The 18,850-nt window shown below is 37.8% G+C and overlaps 2 protein-coding genes and 2 long non-coding RNA genes across 5 annotated transcripts; 3 read left to right on the top strand and 1 right to left on the bottom strand.

The window, feature by feature from the left end:
* Positions 1-722: 722 nt before the first annotated feature.
* Positions 723-6,467, top strand: LOC131774023 (ERI1 exoribonuclease 2). 2 transcript variants are annotated; one of them, XM_059090032.2, is made up of 9 exons: positions 723-843; positions 941-1,014; positions 1,443-1,526; positions 1,781-1,908; positions 2,535-2,709; positions 2,926-3,026; positions 3,429-3,510; positions 4,061-4,149; positions 5,221-6,467. In XM_059090032.2, the coding sequence occupies exons 1-9, from the start codon at positions 776-778 to the stop codon at positions 6,379-6,381; spliced, it is 1,962 nt and encodes a 653-aa protein (XP_058946015.2). In that variant the 5' UTR covers positions 723-775; the 3' UTR covers positions 6,382-6,467. The 2 variants fall into 2 exon arrangements, with proteins under 2 accessions (XP_058946015.2, XP_066027336.1); XM_066171239.1 differs by having other exon boundaries at positions 742-843; positions 949-1,014.
* A 654-nt stretch (positions 6,468-7,121) lies between these two features.
* On the top strand, positions 7,122-8,877 carry LOC136282775 (uncharacterized). Its single transcript, XR_010718431.1, has 3 exons — positions 7,122-7,259; positions 7,745-7,827; positions 8,758-8,877. It is a non-coding gene; the product is annotated as an uncharacterized lncRNA (long non-coding RNA).
* A 1,346-nt stretch (positions 8,878-10,223) lies between these two features.
* LOC136283189 (uncharacterized) lies at positions 10,224-14,150 on the bottom strand. Its single transcript, XR_010718616.1, has 3 exons — positions 13,899-14,150; positions 12,498-12,572; positions 10,224-10,357 (listed from the first exon to the last, which is right to left on the bottom strand). It is a non-coding gene; the product is annotated as an uncharacterized lncRNA (long non-coding RNA).
* Positions 14,151-14,919: 769 nt separating this feature from the next.
* On the top strand, positions 14,920-17,780 carry LOC131774015 (kelch-like protein 12). The gene has a single exon (XM_059090021.2). The coding sequence runs from the start codon at positions 15,036-15,038 to the stop codon at positions 16,824-16,826; it is 1,791 nt and encodes a 596-aa protein (XP_058946004.1). The 5' UTR covers positions 14,920-15,035; the 3' UTR covers positions 16,827-17,780.
* Positions 17,781-18,850: the final 1,070 nt, after the last annotated feature.

Below are 18,850 nucleotides of genomic sequence, written 5' to 3' on the forward strand. Positions count from 1 at the left end.
TTAAACTATCAAGGAATCGTTTTCATTTCAGTACTACTCTATCATTCATGTACATACAAGCATAAGGCTGGTTACTTGCAATCAAATTAAAACTGATTTAGATACCAGGATATCATTTTCAAGGTCAGCGTCTCACCAGGTGGTTCTTAAACTATTTACACTTGTTTTCAATGAACTAAAGCGTTTTGTGGTATTGTTTAAACAGACAATTCAAGATACGAAATATAACTGATGGTTGATGTTGGTGCCCGCTTCTGAAGGGTGGAAAGAAAGCGTATTTTAGTGTTATTAAGTATCAAGTTTTGAGCCCGACTTTTAAAGAAAATATAAATATTCGGTTTTTTTGTGTTCTGTAACCATAGCTGCATTGCAACAAAAAGTTAATGTAATCACAGATTCACCAAATTGAATTGTCAACTTCGCCGATTGAATAATTCATTGTTTATCTATTTTATTTTACACCGAACTGAAAGGCGTAATTTTCCCCTTATTGTCCATCTGTCAACCTCTTGTTCAAGTTATCTTGACAATCATCGCGGAAATGATGATAACGTCATTGTTTAGGGAGGTTGTGTGTGCGCTTCTAAGGCGCTAGGCGGGTCTGGATTCTCATCTGTAAGGCGTGGCCGCGTGAGACTACTACCGAGTGTTTACTTAGTTCCCAGGTAACCTCGCGATTATGCGCGAAGTTTGAAAACAACAGCCATGATGATCAGTTGTTCCGTCGCATGAATTGACTTTATTCGATGTTTGCGTCCCTCATTTCTGACGAAAAATGTCAGAGAAAAATAGGCCACTACAGCAATTATCTTCAAATTCAATTTCTGCAAAGGAATTAGCCAGGTAAAGGTGTTTCATGTGTTCATGAAGTTGCTTCTAACTTCAGGTATGAATTATTTCCTAACTCTGCGATCAGTTTCTAGCAATGGAATATTTTTAGAAGTTTAGGTTTGGTCAAGAAAGGACCCTCGTCCTCAGATCGACAGAAATGTCGCGCTAAGGAGATGAAACAACGTAAGTATAGCATCTACTTTACTCAAAAGATACATGTATACTACATCAAAATTATTTCGGTGAGTTAAACTCACTGTTGAACTCAAGAGAAATCTAAACGATCTACAGTTTCACTATCAGGGAAAAGAAACAATTACTTTTCACTGATAGATTATAGGAACCCATAACATCTCTGAATTAAAAATCAGACGATCAGTTTTGTGAAATTTATTAACTGATTATAAGTTTAATGTAGAATTGAACGACAACTGATCACTTTTCATTCCAAAGTCTCATTCCAAAGTCTCGTCACCATAGATTTTAGGACGTAGTGACCCGGGTCAGTAGGGTAATTTGGGTGTCGAATTGCAACGTATATTCAATTTCATGATAGTTAATTAATAAATATGTATATTTTTCACTTACTGGCTTTCTTATTTCTATGGCAGGTCAATATTTTTCATACCTAATTGTTCTTGACTTTGAGTCCACTTGCTGGAAAGACAAGAAAATGAATTATGCCCCAGAAATAAGTAAGTATCAGTTTTGTCACCAAAAGAAGACCTGCATATTAAAAAAGATTTGATGTTTTCATGTGATGGATGCTAGAAAATAAATCATATTTAATTGTTTGAATGTGAAAAAAAGAATACATATACATGTATGTAGTGTGGGGGTCCACAGACCAGGCACAGTTTTGGCGCTTGTTGTGCCAAACCTTAAAACATGCTTAAAAAACAGTTATTTTATTCTTTTACATTACTTTTAATTTTTTTTTGGTGCATAGTTGAATTCCCTACAGTGCTGCTAAATACAAACAGTGGTGAAATTGAGTCTGAATTTCATATGTATGTACAGCCTCAAGAGCACACAAAACTGAGTGATTTCTGCAAAGAGCTGACAGGAATAACTCAGGTATGTTCTGAAAAGCACCAATTTAATGCAGACAGAGGCATTCTGATTTTTTTAATGTTTCTCTCAGAAAATGTTGTCAGCTGTTCAATTTATGGAAAAACTAGTCTGTTTGCAACCCTCCTGTTTTTTCTTAGATCATTGTTCAGTGGGAAAACAAAGTAAGGGCTGCGGGCAGGGATTTAAAAACAAGCAAGTGACTGCCAGAGTTCAGCTGGCTACTTGTAAAGTGTTGCCAGTTACTCTGGTCAAAATAATCACCTTTTGGCCCTTAATGAACTTTTTAAAGTCACCTACTTTTGTCAAGTCTGGCACTTACTTAAAAACAGTATGAAAACCTTGGTTGTGGGATATTTAGAGAACTTGAATACTACATACAGCAACTGGGGAATAGCCTTTCTTTCTTGAATATGTCAAAAAATGTGAAAAGTTTTGGGCAGAATATGGTAAAACTATCTGGACAGACAATTTTAACCAACTGCACCTAAAGTTATGGAATCATAATCTGAGGATCTCCTTTGCAAAAAAAATTGCCTGATTAAATGCTCTCCAACTGCAATGTACTTTGTGACAATGTTTCAAGTCCTTAAAGATATTTGCAAATAAACTTATCTGAAAATATCCTCTAGGCTCAAGTGGATGGTGGTGTTCCCATTGGCACATGTCTGATGCTGTTTGGACATTGGCTACAAGAGATGAAGGGCAAAAAAGGATTCAAGTTTCCTTGTGAAGATGGACAAAAACAAGATCAAGAAAACAGTACAGATTGTTGGATTAAGTGGTGCACATTTGTTACATGGTCAGGTAAATGTGATTTCCATCTTCATGTTCTCCTGGTGCAGTATATGACCAGGTTCTGATGATCAGCAGATTAACCCAGCACTTAAAATTGTTTCAAGATAATTCTCATGGCAGATATAATATCACTTTTTGAAATTTATTTTGTGCACATTAACTCCTGAACCTTTCTATTGAGATACCTTAATTTTTTTTGTTGCACATTTTTTCATATGAATAAAGACTGGGATTTGGGAACTTGTCTCAAGAATGAATGCAACAGGAAGCAGCTTAGAACACCTCATTCAATGAGGAGCTGGATTGACCTCCAAGCAACATATAGGGTAAGCTGTAAAAAACAAAAATTTACAACTGATTGATAATGGTCATTTACTTTTGACAGAGCTATTGTGGGGCTTATCAATTGCATTATCTCAAAGACTTTCCCTAAAGAAGCTCTCAATATTTAAAAACACAACCCGAGGAGGACTAGGGGAGAGAATCTGATGAATCACTTTCTTGGTCTCTCTCTCCTTTTCCCTCGCTTCAGCCAATGTGCTCGTTTTCTCTTTGAATTCTTGTCAGCTTATTGTGACATTCTCCTTTGTTCTAATTGGCTGTTAAGATTACTTTGGTTTTTATTTTACAACACTCAGTCGGAAAACATTCCATCCTCTCTCATGATGAATATATCTTAAGTATTCATTGTGTATACACTAACCAAAACTTTTACTCATTTTGGACAGAATTTTTACTGTCGTAAGCCCCAGGGATTGGCAGGTGCTCTTCAAGATCTGGGAATCAAGTTTTCCGGAAGAGAACATTCAGGTACTTATCATTAACCTTTTCCCTTGTTGTAGTTATCTTAAAACTTTCACCTTTAACCTTGTAATTCTTGTTAACGAGAAAATAGTTAAAAATCGTTTACTTGCATGAGCGGACTAGTGTTAAATATCGGTTAAAACTAATTTTAAAGAAGTTCTACCGTAACATGAACAGAAGAGTAGCTTCTTAGATTTTACACTGAGCTTTCCGAAAAAGAGTTTCATAATTTTTTAGCGCTTGCGGAAATAAAAAATTCTATGAATCTAGACTCAAACAGCAAGAGACATGTTCTATGCAAACACATTAGCGATGTCTCTCCTTCTAAACAATGTTACCGCCCTTTCTGAATCTTCACATGTGCGCCCAGTCTTCTGGCATGGCTGTCTTTCTGATATCTTACCTTCCTTTTGTGAAAATTTCAATGAGATCTGAAACAAGCTGCAACAATTTGTAGACTTCAATGAGGAAGCCTTTAGGAGATGGGGCTATATGCAAAAAGAACGCAGGTAAGCTTGCTGATCAAAATAGATTTAACTTTCCTGTTTTTCTCCAGGGTTAGATGATGCCCGAAATACAGCTCGGCTTGCTTGGAGAATGATCTCTGATGGATGTGTTATGCAAATAACAAAGAGCTTAGACGGGGTGTGTATTTAGTGGGTAGAAATTGTTTCATACACGCATGAGCGGTGTGGCATGCCTTATCAAATGCTGTTTCAGATGAAGCCGGATTTATTTGACTATTACTAGTAAAGAAATTTATATTCTCTTGACCTCCCTCCGTTTTGATCGGCATAAACAAAACAGTAACTAAATCAAACTCAAGGACGGAATGAGACTCTCGAAAAACACCTACACTGCACTCATTTTGACAGTGACTGGTCTGGTCCGTATACTACAACTGAAAGAAAGCGTCCCTAACATTTTGTTGAACGGGAGAGGTGCGGTCTTAAATTTATGCTAAAAAGAGCTCAGTGGGTGTTGCTCCTACCCAGAGCGCAAACGGAGTTTACGTCTTGTGAAGCATAGTTATGGCATTTTTTTTGTCTGAACTTGTTTTCTTTTGTTTTGCGTCACCTTTTTCGGTAACACGAATTAGGAACCGGGGATTTCTCGTCGTGACTTTTGGTCAGTTTTGGGCCAACAATAAGTCTTTGTTTATCAAAAACGCAATAAAGTCCTCTTCAGTTCAGCTGAGCGTTTAATCTTAGAGTGGTTTAGATTTTTCCCGTGTTCAAATCGAGTCTGTGAACTTGTACATAGTCGGTTCTATTTCCGAACAATGTAAGTTATGGAATAAATACTCCCCATTTCATTGAAGTTTGTGTCTTCCTTTTGTCTCCCCTGTTTGTTATTTTTCTTGTCGTCAAAGAGGAAACGGATCCACGTCTTCATTCATTAACGAACCAGTGTTTTAAACGAGAAAAGTCTGCATTTCACTTGAATAAAGATAACGAACTGCAACCAATCACTGCAAATACTTCACAAGTTGCGATGAAACGAAGGCTTTGCGCATTGTAATGTTCTGGTTATGTTTATTAATAGAAGGTAGCAGAGAGCTCTGACACAGACTCCTTAGTGAGATCGATCAGTCTGAGACTTTTATTGCGATTTTCATTTCCCTAGAAAGAACAATTGATAGCCTTGAGAAGGATGGAAAACAGACCCGGAAATTATGAAACGTTTTATGAACCTGGTATTTCTTATATTTTTCAGATGTTGGAAAAGTTTTGCGAGATCGTTACTAAGAATGGTTACTTGAAAACTGGTTCATTGGCTACACAAGACATGAAACCCACAACTGGAACTTTTCTCAAGCATTCCTATGATGGCAAAGTGAATTCTTTAACAGAGGCAAAAACCCGAAAGCTTCAAGGTCAACAATCTACACTTCCAGAAAGAAAGACATACAAAAGTTTACACGTTTCCTCTGGGCATGCGAAGCGTCAGAGCGGAAGAGAAACTACTGGGCTCGGTAGGCAACGCGATGAAGCTGTTAATGAAAAAGCTGCGGTTGATTATTCACTTGGAAAAGTGACGATCGCGGGGAAAGATCACTCCGCGGAAATTAAAGGAAGTGAGCTTAAAGACGGTCATGATGCGAGACTTATGCCTCCTGCAACTGGTCTAAAAAGGAGGGCGCCACAGAATATTGTAGGATTGGCTGCCGCAAATGCTCGCCTGGTATCTGATGAGAGCTTCAACAGCACTCTAAAGAGTCTTATCGCTCCTTTAACAAGCTTGTCAAATTTAACGAAAAGAGTAAGAAGCAATTATGGAGAATTTACTCATGAGACACCCAAATCCTCAGGTTCGGGGCTTCTTTTGAAGAGAGGACTGGTGAAACAAACTCTTAGCATCAAGCATTTCACAGCACTGGAACACAGCAATCAACGAACATCCCGTGGAGTTGGACAAAACGAAAGCTCCAAGCCATGCAAACCAGGAAATATTGAAATGAACGCTGCAACAACACCTTCGCTCACTGTCCAAGCAAATAAAGCTCTTCTTAAAGATAAGCACAGAGAGAAACAAAACTTGAACAATGAGAACTGTACTTTCGCACGTCGATTTAATACAAAGTATAACAATTATAAGAAAAAACCTAACCTCTCCACCCCTCCCTCAATTACGACAAAAGTGAATTCCTCTGTCACCCCACCCATAAATTGTTTTAATAGAGGCGGTGTCACTCCACCGCTGTGTCAGTGTGGGCGCCGCACTCGTCGGAGGTCTGTCGTTAATCCGGGACCTAATCAAGGCAGAGCTTTCTTTACGTGTTCGTTAAGTCATGGTAGATTAGGTCATGAGACAAATTCTGCTGATAAAAAGGCTAAAAGAGGGTGCAGCTTTTTTCGTTGGGAGGTGAATCTGTAGCCTCTTGCAGTCGAAGATGAGCTTTGGCATGATAATAATAATGATAATTGCAATAAACTGTTTGATGTGCAGTCTTCAGTGTAAATCATGGCGAAAAACTCTTTAAGACATTTAAAATAAATTGGAAGCCGCGTTTCCTTTTGTGTACTGTGTTCGTACTTAATCACGGGTGGTGCAGCCGGGGCGCAGAGTTTTTGCCACTTCAACACGCACAACCGCATTCAACACGCATCGTATTCTCACTCAGTCAATAAACCTTTAAGTTGTTCTACTTAAAAACTTCAACTGATGTCCATGGACTTCACTTTCTTGTACCGAACGCCTCCTTTGCGGCGAACTTCACTCATGAAATCCTTCTTAAGGCCTGAATAAGCCTTTGTTTTGTGCCAAGTCCTCCAAAAAATATTTGCCTTCTGCATGGCTACATCATCCACTGAACTGAGTATCCCATATTATTTTTAACTTTAACATCTCTGTCATTTTTTTCTTTTCCCTATCACTTGCAATTTTTACCCCTCCCTCTTTTATCACGTGCGTGCAAATCAACTTAAAGAGAAAATAGAGCCGTAAAGCCATTTAGTTGATTATGAGAAAGAGCCAAAAGCCTTGAGCTACTGTTGATGCAAATGTACACCAGCCCCGCTCCCAAGGTATTTTTCACGAGGCTGAATTTGCACGTGATATCTTTCAACTCATTTCCATTTTACGGTTCCTCGTGGTGACAACTGTTTTACTTCACGGGAAAGAAAGGCAAGGAAAACTCGCCGATTTATCAAGTCTTCCGTTCAAAACTGACTGAAAGTATTGAGGAAGCATTGCTTCTATTCTTTGAAGACGACCAGGCCAAAAGGTCTTTCCATTTCAATATCTAACACACGGTAAGATACTCGTACGTTTAGCTGGTTGACTTGTTCAGTACAACGCGCTCAACGATTTAGAGAGAATTGTGAATTGATAGTTAGAATCTTACCGAACATGTGATTGCGAGGAGCAATTCCACTCTCATATCTTTGTTTGATAGCGGTAAAAAAGGTATTTGAGAGCATTTTAAAGGAAAACTTTTGTCAATAATTGCATTAGTCCACCCAACCCGTAAATGGCTCGATAGGACCGTCATCGCTCGGCGGTAAATTCAAACCGAACTTGTAAAGAAAAAGTTAAGAATGAATCTATCTGAATTGACGTTTGATATTCCTTGCATGGACGAGGATTGTAGGCAGAAAACGTCTTTATTGTTCTTTGAGAGTATTATAATCATTTAACTTTTCACTGCAGTCTCGTAGACCTCAGTAAGATAAATTAATTCAAGATTATTTTCTTTTTGCCTCGGAAAATAACGGCGTTGTTTTTTTTTCCCTAGTAGATGAAGCAATATGGAGGAAGCATCGGGAATAAAGCGTGGGAGTGACCGGAAATAAAAGGGAAAAAGGAAAGAATTACGAAGAGGTAAGCTGTTTAAAATAGGTTTACAATCTGTACATGTAGCTGCAATTTTTTTCTTAAATAAGCACAAGACCATCTTTCATCAGTCAGGCCACAAGCCAAACTGTTGAGTCGAGTAATAACGTATTTGATTGTGTCAGCAAGAAAAATTAATACAAAGGATATGCAAATTGTACGTCAGAGACGACCTCTGGGCACAAAGTTATGTCGCTTACAAAGAATGATCGGAATGTACTGCGCTTTGAAAAAAGAGTTGCCTTATTAAAGCGTTTCCTTTTAACCGAAAATTGCGGAATAAGTCTCCATTTCTTTTACTGGCCAAGGAAGAATATCGAGCAGAATTTTTTCTTTCAAAATGAGCATTAATAGTTTTGGAAAAGTATTTGAGAAAATGCTGGGCACGTCCTTAATCGTTTCAAAATGTCGAGTATTGTAAGTTGCTTTGTTCAGGTGTCGTATTTTAAGGCTAATTGGCCCCGAAATAAAGCCACAGTGTGGGGTTCTAAGGAAATCTTTCTCGACTACATTACTAGAAATGTTGAATTATCGTGAAAGTGTAGATGCAATGCCGTAATATTTATTGAATATGAAGAGGTTCTTGAAAACTTGATTCCGCAACCGAATTTATGTAGGGGTTTCAATCACTTTCTCCATTAGTGACTACCGGTGGCCACGGTTTTAATGCCTTAATGAACTTAAAAAAATGGCTTTCATCAATATGCAACAATTCCTTTGAAGAATGAGTACAGTGACCTTTACTCAGAGCTGAAGTTTTAATGAATTGTGATCATATGACGATCATCAAGTCTAGAAAACAAATTCAAAGAGATAGAAGCGAAATATCTTTATTTACAACGCTTTTATTTCCTGTAACTAAATTGTCGAAATTTCATTTCGTCGATTTTTAAAATGTTCGTTCGTGTTATATTGCAGTCCTTTGATATCCTTGTGATACGCTGTGATGATGTGGAAAACAAGCCTTGAGGGAAAAGACAGGATCGAACTGAAGAAAGCGTAGCTTAGTTATTGGAGAAAGAAAGTCGAGAAAAGTGTTAGAGGTAATTACAGTAACTTAGACCTACCAACTACGTTTTCCGTAGAACGAATTCGGTCACAAATTTTCGTTTAATTTTAAGACAATTTGTGAAGGAGCTCAAACGCTGATGGAATTAATTTGGCAAGGTAAACACATTCAAACGATCTTTTTCAAACGATCAAAATCTAAGAAAGTTTAGCTATTGGGAGGGACGCTTCCAGTGACTGCTTAAAAATTGGTATCATCGCAAGTGTAGTAAAAACGTCGAGGATTTTTAAATGCTGGTTTTCAACAAATAATTGGAAATAATTTGGCAAGACAACGAAAATACACTCTCTAATTTAGTGTAAGCTGTTGGAAAGGACACAAACGATAATGGCTTGAAAAAAATATCTCCAGATCGTTTAGCATAACTTGGAGAACGTCCTGCCAGCATGAAATATTTTACAATCTCGTCATAACATATATTATTGATTATCACGTAAATTAAATGGGTAGAAATTATTCGAATATTTTTTTTTGGTTTGTTTTCCGTACAGTCACTGGAAATGCGTTCTATTGATAGCAATAGTATGTCGTTGGTGTTAACTTTCGGGATGGAAAATTTATATTCATTTATTTACTCAACTTTTTTGTTGGAATGTTCCAACATAGAACTGTTGAAAATGCCACTAAGGCTTAGTTATTATTGTACCTATACTTAAGTTATTTTAGCCTTTTGATTTTTGTAAATCTTTTCGTTCTCTTGAAATTGTTTCATCATTGTTGAGTGATATGTTTTTGATTTAGACTTATATTTTTATGATCTCGTGTAAACTTTGCCATATATAAGTAAAGAACTAGCTGTATGAAGTGAGTGAAAATACAAACAAATAAAAAATGTGTCCACTATAGTCTTCCTTTTCTCTTTAATTACGTATATAAATAAAAAAAAGAGTTGCGCTTTTAAAAGGGCCTGGTAACAAGTCAAAATATAGGCTCTCTTTTACTTTTTTTTGCGTATGGAGGGTGGCTGAGAGGAAAAAAATTTCTGCGGATTTGAACAGCATCTAGAATTAAAACAAAAAATATACTTGACTTCTGATAGGAGAAAATCTTAAGTATGGAGCAAGATTTTTCCCGCCAAAAGACTTAGTATATTTTTGGATCAACACCAGACACAATTCAAAAGCGCAGACTTTTTTTTCCAGGGACAATTTTCCCGCCGAAAGACTTAGATTTTTTTTTTGGCCAAAACTTAGTTTTTCAGCAATGATACATAAATTTTTTCCCGTCAAAAGACTTTTTGTTTTAATTGCGATTTGCCCTTTTAAAAGCGCAAACTTGTAATGCAGAGTTCGTCGCATACACCGTTCGCCTGGGCCTGGGCACGATTATTTTCCCAATCGGGTTAAACGTAATTTTTGATAAGCTTTATTTCAGTCAACAGACTCCTTAAATCCTCTAACATCATCGTTTCTTGAATCTTGCTTCATATGATCTTGAGATCTTTCACATCTAAAGATATAAAAAGATGGTTTAGCAACAGTACTTTCGAGTATACTCTGAAGTTACCTATACCTACCCATAATGCCATCTATTGAAAATTTTCACCTTGTTTTGTTCTTCAGCTGTGTAAGCCAAAACCATTTTGCTAGATTATCAAGTTTCATGTTGCGACGGCTAAAACTCAAAGCCAAGGAATCTTGAACACATTTGGAGTAGTAACTTAAAGATATTTAAATGTCAAAACTGCTGACCTACAAAATATTTCTGAGTGTCGAAAAGCTGGGTCAGACTCAAAAAACAAATGTTTCATCTGCATATGAAGAAGCAATTCTACTTTTTCAAATAATTGTTCAGTACATATGTTTGAATCGAGCAATAGGTTGCTTTCACTTACAACAACATTGAGGTGAATCATTGTTTTAGAATATACCACACAGATACCAAAAAAATAAACTCTTGACGCGTGACTTTGTCTCAACGGCTGCTCGGAAGTGAATAGTCCTTGCTATTCTCTTCCGAACCAGCCAATCAGCGTGCGCGAAAATCGCTATTCACTTGTGTTGCATTTGCTAATAATAAATACATTTAAATTCCATGAATAAAGTCAGTTCACGTTTTCACTCCTAAGATCTAAGCATCAATTCTCCACACTAATTACCAAACATTTCGAATAACTTTAGTTCTGAGAATTTTGCACCGAGTTCTTTGGTACTATTCTTGACCTCGTTACCTTTTGGCTTGCAAACTTTTGATATCGTAGGGAAAAATTTCCTTATTGGTCATTCCCAGCACAGAAAATTTATGAAGGATGACGTTCCCAGCAAACGACAAAGGGCGAGTTAGATTGAAATAAAAAAAATTAAAAAATCTTTCCTGTACAGTTGATTCAAATATTTCCGTTTTACTTCAAAAATGGTTGAAACGGCGCACGGCAAAAGGTTTACTTTGAGTGGTTTTCCGCAAACCTCATCATTAAACCTTTATCTGTAACTTTCTAATATTTTCTTAATTCTTACAACTTTGTTTCAACTTAGTACACTTCGGTGAATTAGCCGACAGGGAACTCGAGATCATTTTTTCATAAAAGCTTCGATTTCCCCTACCAATCCCTGGCAAAATCCATTTCATGGCACAATTTTCATCTGTCTTCGCGTTATTTTCTTTCGAAAAAATATTTTCAAATCCTAACAAATTTACCTAGATCGAATTTCGCTAGTCTTTTTTTTGCTCCACGCGGGTGCAAAACTTTATTAGTTACATAGCGTTTACTTATCAATACAGTGCAAGAATATATATATATTCTTTAGGTAATTTAGCGGTGGCATTATTGAGGTGGCTCGTAAAATTTTACTTCCTTTTTTTCTTTAAATGAGTTGCATCAGTTCCCAGAAAACGTTGAATAAAGACATTTAAGATACCAAGATACACGCGAGGTCAAAAATCGTTGTCACAACAATTTCAAGAGGCGTCAAATTGTTTCTGATTTCTTCCGAACTTCAGAGAGAAATAAGTCAAAAATTCTCGATCCAACCTTCTCCTTTCAAAGTAGTTTAGTTATGGGAAAACAATGTTATAAATTATGAAAAAAAAGTGATTAGGATTTATCGACACCTTAAATTTCCTTTATTCATGTGTTTTTGCCACGACAAAACCATCCTGGTTTATTTGTTCTCGGGTAAACAAACTGAGTACACCAAGAAGAGGTTTAAATCAACGAGTGTCTCAATGTCACCGGACAATACTGGGACCTGTCAAACCACTCCTCACTTTGCCACGGAAATTAGTTTTGGTATCCTTCTTAAACGATTCAGTATATTGCAAAACGTTTCACAGGTTTAAATATATGTTTCTTTTAGACACTATCCTCTGTGAAATATTAGAATTTCAGAGGCAAAAAGGTATAAGCTACAATTGGCCACCTTAATCACAGTTAATGCTTAAAACAGATCTAAACTTGCTAAATAATTTTTGATGAGCAAAAGATAATCTTCTTTTGCGTTTGCTTCTCACTGATCAGCCATCGAATCATAAAAGAATATTTTCGAAATTGAAAGTAAAAACTTGAACTTAAGCCCAACAAGGATTAAATAAAATAAGTGTTAACCGTCTCTCGGAAAATCTGGAAAAGGAAATACAATAATAAACTGACCTGAATTGACTGAATCTGTTTCATTGAACTATATCTTGTGTCTAATACAGTGCCATCCCACTTGATATTCTCTTCCTGAAAATTAAGCGACATAGAAAACATTTTAGAGAAGTTGAACAACCAGTAAAAAATCATAACAGAGTAGGGTCAGCGTCTCACCATATAACAATCAATTGTAAACAGTTTAAATGCGACGGCGGGATGGCTTTGTGAAAAAATTGAATATCTATCAATTTATTTAATTTTTTTTTGGGAGGGGTAGGGTGTGGGTTTCGGGGGTATGAATCACATTGAGGGACCGGTCATTATTCATCGGAGGATTTTGGTTGTGTCACAATAACACTTAACGTTTGGAGCATTAGCCCTTTGTCAGAGGGAAGGGTAACGCCCCGATGAAGGGCTAACACTCGAAATGTCAGCCTTTAAACTCTTTACGGTGGCCAATTTACGTTTTCAACCCACTTGTTAACACTAAATCACCAATCACATTCAAAGTACTTTAAATCAACCAGTCACAACCAATAAACAATTTACGCCTCCTTTGTCATTCTTTAACACTTTAATCCCTGAGAGTGACTAACATCTAATTTCTCCTCACAATATCATCCCTGAAACAAGCACTAAGGTCATGAGAATAAAGGAAATGATAATTAACTCAAGAACCTCTAGATTGTTAATCAAATTCTCCTTGCCAGCCCATTAGGAAATGTATAGAGAACGGTATGGAGAATATACATGCTGATGTTATGGTGTAAAGGGTCAATGCAAAATTTCTCTTTCTTTCACAACTTGGCTATTCTTCCTTTGGTAAAATTTCCGCACAGCCCCATACTATTGTAAAACAAATCTGTTTTCCCAATGGCAATGTATTGTTTTTGTCATTGTTTTCTCTATCGAAGAACTGAATGCATAATGTAGGATGGGGCTGTGCGGAAATTTTACCTTCAAGGTAAAATTTCCGCACAGTCCCATACTATTGTAAAACAAATCTGTTTTACCAATGGCGATGTATTGTTTTAGTCATTGTTTTCTCTATCCAAGAACTGAATACATAATGTAGGATGGAGCTGTCCGCAAATTTTACCCTTTTTTTCTCGGAAATTTTAATATTAATGATTAGTTGGTTATCACTTGCATGATTCCAAACCGAATTAGACTCTACTCAGTCCTATTACCATTACTAATCCCTAACGATGATAAGCATCACATCTCTCTCAAAAGTATCACCCCTAAATCAAACGTTAAAGTCATGAGGATAAAGAAAATGATCACGAACTCGAAATGAAAGCTCTAAAAACTTTTTAGTATCGCTAAAGGAAAGAAGAGCTGATGCTTTCTCAAAAAACATCGGATAGTAAGTGACTTTTTATGAACAGTGGAAGAAGAAGCTAAATGACTTACATGAGTTCAAAAAAGTAAACTTCTGTCTTCTCGTGGTTTCAATCTGTTGACATGTCGTCGCTGACTTCAACCCGGGAGCGAGAACCGTTACGCACCAAAGATTAAGATACAAGTCACCAAACATTTTAACTTCCACTTTCAGATATTCTTCCTGTCTAGGACATGTTAAAAGAAGCGTTGTCTGACCGAAAAACTGCAATTCGAGGCTTTAAAGCCAGCAGGCTAGCGTAGTTCCGAGCTCCACGTGTAAAGATCCTGACACAAGTAAGATGAATATTTAATGTCGGCAGTATATTTGCAATTCAATTCGAACTTTTCGCGTGCCTCGCAATCAGTATTCAAAATGACACCGTGTGGAGAAGGGCAAAATGTTTCTTTTCTGGTGGTGATTTTTATCCCAGAGGTCTAAGATCCCTGTGTCGCGAGAAAATTTGAAAATGTTTTAATTCCTAGCAAATGTTACCTTGTTGGTGGTAGAAATAAGGGGGGAGGAGGGGGGACTAGGGGGATAGGGGGGAGGGGGGACTAGGGGGATGGGGGGGGGGTTAAATTGAGCCAAGAAAATATGATCTCCTAATTTAGCCTTAGGCATAATTTTGGGCATAATGCCATGTTTTTAGTGGTGACGCATAACGCTCATGATTTATCTGATCCTACTGTGTACGTGATGGTATGAATCAATTCTTATAAGGTCTTTTATCTTCTGTCGCCTTTTTTGCATCTTACCTCAAAACTACAACCACCAGTTAAAATGGCTTCGAAACGGCGTATTTTTGTTCCTTTATTTTCAGTGTTATTTAGTTTTATTCCTCCGATCGAAGCAAAATATGTTATTTTACTAGATTAGATTCTGAGTGGAATTCTTCATATTACATACCCTTCCGGAATACAAATATTTTAACGACATCATTGTTCCATTTATATTGTCCTAGCTTAACACTAATCTAAACAAAACAAACTATTTTTCCTGACCTATCAGATTCAGTATAAATTAAGCATGCATATCAATGACACTAAATTATGTCACGCGCTGGTTTGGACCTCAACGAATACATAATCCACTTTGTCAACGGTGCATTGTGATCTCTCGTCAGAAAGACTCGTAGTCGAGCAAATAAGCGTCTCTCTTACGGAAACATGGCCGAAAACGCCTCAAAAGAACCACGCAACACAGCTAAGAGTCCGTACTGCTGGGATATGATGCGGTTACTCGACAATGCCCGCAAAGAAGGTGAATTGACAGATGTTACTATGCGAGTGGAAGGACAAACATTCCCCGCTCACCGATGTGTTTTGGCAGCCAGTAGCCAATTCTTTCATGGTTTATTTACCAACGATATGAAAGAAAAATCGGCGTCAATCGTAAATATCGAAGGAATTCCAGTTTCGGTGATGAATGAGCTCTTGTCTTACCTTTACACGGGAGAGGTTCAAATGAGCGAGGCGAATGTCGATGATCTGATCGCATCCGCGAACTACTTACTACTTCCCCGTCTAAAAAACATCGCTTGCAAGTTTAAGGAGCGGCATATGTCGGCCACAAATTGCGTTGCTACCTTTCTATATGCTGAGAAATACGATTGCAAGGAATTGAAAACATACGCTGGCGAATTAATCAAGCAGAACTTCGCGACGGTCGGCAAGTCCAAGGAATTCGTGCAAATTTCCTGTCATCAAATAAAGGATCTTATTTCAAGCGACGACTTAGTAACTGGAACCGAAGAAGAAGTCTTTGAATTCATTCTAGAATGGATCGCGCAAAATCAAGACGAGAAGGAGCAACATTTTGCGGAGCTGTTTAGACTCGTTCGACTGAGCAGCATATCCGATCAATATTTGTACACAAAGCTTATGTGCCATGAACTAGTGCAGGCAAATGGCGAGTGTAAGGAAATATTAATGGACGAAATTCGCTGGCGTGCCTTGTTCTCTGGACAACAGATCTCCCGACAAAAACCAAGAACTTGTCTTCAGACTCATGAAGATGCAATCATCACATGCGGTGGCCTGTCGCCAGATGAACGCATTCGCAACTTGACTGTGTGTTATGTTCCGGCTACGAAAACCTGGTACGAGTTGGCACCCATGCTTAACAGACGGTTTCGCCATGGTTTGGCTTCCTGTCGGGGATATGTTTATGCCATCGGTGGTAAAGGAGAAGACTCGGTCTACAACAGCGTAGAACGATATGACCCGCGCACAAACTCATGGGGCTTTGTAGCACCACTGCCTCAGAGAGTGACATTAATGGGTGCAGCTACCTTACAAGGGCTACTGTACGTCACTGGCGGGATTGCGTTCAGTAGCGAGCACGGTGGTAGGCGTTGTGACACTGCGCAGAGGTACAACCCCTCGACAAACTCTTGGACTGTAGTTGCACCTCTAAAGAGACGCAAGTCCTCTGTTTGTCTCGTGTCAGACACTCACTATTTGTACTGCATTGGTGGCTTGGCCGACGATGGTTTCCTCTCTGATGTGGATCGTTATGATCCAAAGTTGAACGTATGGACACAGATGGCTCCGATAGGCGAACAGCGCGGGTGCGCTTGTGGAGTGTGCCTTGAAAAAAAGATTTACCTCTTTGGAGGTACTGTTGACCCATTTTCTTTAAATGCCCTCGTAAGTTGCGAGGTTTATGATATTACTCTGAACGAATGGCAATCAATCGCTCCCTTACAAGTTCCCAGATTTCACGGAAGTGCAGTCCTTTTACGAGATCAGGTATACTTATTTGGCGGAACCGGAAGTCAAAGTGTCGATCGGCAGAATTCTCGTATGGTGGAGTGTTACGATATCAAGTCAAATACCTGGCTCGATGCTCATTCTATGCCATATAATGAGACATACTTCAGAGGATGCCCAGTAAGCATGTTTAAAGATCTACTACAGTCTGTGAACAAAGTTACAACTCTTCCCCAAAGTAGTTAGGTATGTTGAGTCCGTATGACAGTTACCCTTGCGGGTTTTAATGCGAACTTCTACCAGCCATAACTTTTAAAAGCCATCGCAGCCCGCCTACTGACATAAACTCAGGAAAGGATGTTTTCACGGGAAAAAGTTCTTTCTAGATAAATGGAAAGCTTTCCCTCGAAACGTATTTTCATTTCAATTATGAGATGAAAACATTTGTATTTGCGAACTGTCACTCAATTTGGCAAATCTGTTTACGCTTTAATCGAATTGAGAAGGCTTGTCTAACGTATTAGTTAAAAGGAACAGGATCTCATTTATTTCCAAGAGTTTGTTTTAGTATTGAAGGAGTAAGTCTCTAAAGAAACTGCGGTACTGCGTCGGTGAGGGGTATTACACGATAAGTTGGTTTTCTAATCTAAAGTGATAATGTAAACTGGATACTGTCGATAGTTTCTGAAGCTGGCGTTTCGAGCGTTAGCCCTTCGTCAAAACAAATGACTTTGTTCATGAAACAAAAACCGTGATCATTGAAAGGTCTGATAGTTTGTTTACAATTATGATCGAGGAGATGTGGAAATGGTTTAAAATCGCAAGCAGAATGTATCATGAATTTATTTAGAAGATCAGTTACCTTAAAGCCATCTGGAGCTTCTCGCTGAACGTAAACAAATTCTCGAGATAAATTCACGAGCGTAAAGAATTCTTGAAATCACCTTTTAACTTAACAATTGAACATTAACATTTACGGCTGAGATCTTCCTTGAGTCACGCGACTGTAAAAAGATCACGCAATTTTCATTTTTTTTATTATTAATGAAACTGTTAGAGTTTACCATTTCTGATTAAAATAAACTTGTTTGACTGTCAGTGAGATATATTTCCGTCGTAATCAAACCCTGAAACTGCTATCGTTTCTTCGGTTTGATTGCAAATTTAATAACAACATATCATTAAAGAAAGGTACATTGACGGCGCAATATTAATTTATTTATGTTACGGGTCGTTTAATGCGAATGACAATATTGAAATAATTTGTTTCACACAACAGTTTCAAAACTCTTGACCAATACGAAATTTGATCATTTCTTACTTAAAGTTGAGTTCAGATACAACACTCAAAAGAACTTAACACCTATCTAAGAATTGTGACGCCACTACCTCTACAGTCTCATAAGACCCATCGTTTACACTATTCCAAAAATCAAACAATCGTTGATTAAAGAAACATTTACATAAGCTAATCAAAACTAAACAGTCCATTGATAAACCAGTCTGCGTCGTCTTCCGTTGGGTGCGATTGTCAATCCTATCACGTGATAAAGGAGAGAGAGAGAGAGAGAGAGAGAGAGAGAGAGAGAGAGAGAGAGAGAGAGAGAGAGAGAGAGAGAGAGAGAGAGAGAGTTAGATTGCTCTGCGTATTTGCTACTATAAGTGCGTATTTGCTACCGTAGCAAATACTCACCTCGTATTTGCTACCGTAGCAAATACTCACACTGCGTATTTGCTACCACAAATGCGTATTTGCTACCGTAGCAAATACGCATAGTGCGTATTTGCTACCACGAATGCGTATTTGCTACAGTAGCAGATAGTCGTACCACAAATGCGTATATGTTTCTATTTTCAAATCTTTATATTAATAATTGTAAGCCTTTTACCTGTTGCCTATTCATTTAAGGCTCCACGTTTCACTTCGTGTGAAGTGCATTGAGTCCTATCGTGATGTACTTGTGTTTTGTATATCAATAATAAAAGTATAGATACATTTTAACAGAAACCCTGTCCCTTTTTAACTGAATGTATGCACTAAGAAACCACTTTACGCTACTTTATCTGGGAGACGCGTACGCCTAAAGCCCAATGTATCGTGTTATGAGATGTCATGAGATTGCGTTACGTGACGTTATGTGAGCCACGTAAACCGGAAAGACGCACGTGAATCCTTCTGCACGCTGCTTAAAGAGGTTTGTAGTATTTTTTATCTTCTATAGTACTTTAATGTGTCTTAATTAACCTACTTTAACTGCCGCGTTGTCTCT

This window comes from Pocillopora verrucosa, chromosome 8 (assembly GCF_036669915.1).
Source record: "Pocillopora verrucosa isolate sample1 chromosome 8, ASM3666991v2, whole genome shotgun sequence".
NCBI lineage: Eukaryota > Metazoa > Cnidaria > Anthozoa > Scleractinia > Pocilloporidae > Pocillopora > Pocillopora verrucosa.

Coding starts and splice junctions, on each gene's coding strand:
- LOC131774023 (XM_059090032.2), top strand. CDS start 776: ATGTCAGAGAAAAATAGGCCACTACAGCAATTATCTTCAAATTCAATT. Junction 1,015..1,442: donor CGCTAAGGAGATGAAACAAC/GTAAGTATAGCA, acceptor TTTCTATGGCAG/GTCAATATTTTTCATACCTA. Junction 3,511..4,060: donor TTCCGGAAGAGAACATTCAG/GTACTTATCATT, acceptor GTTTTTCTCCAG/GGTTAGATGATGCCCGAAAT.
- LOC131774015 (XM_059090021.2), top strand. CDS start 15,036: ATGGCCGAAAACGCCTCAAAAGAACCACGCAACACAGCTAAGAGTCCG.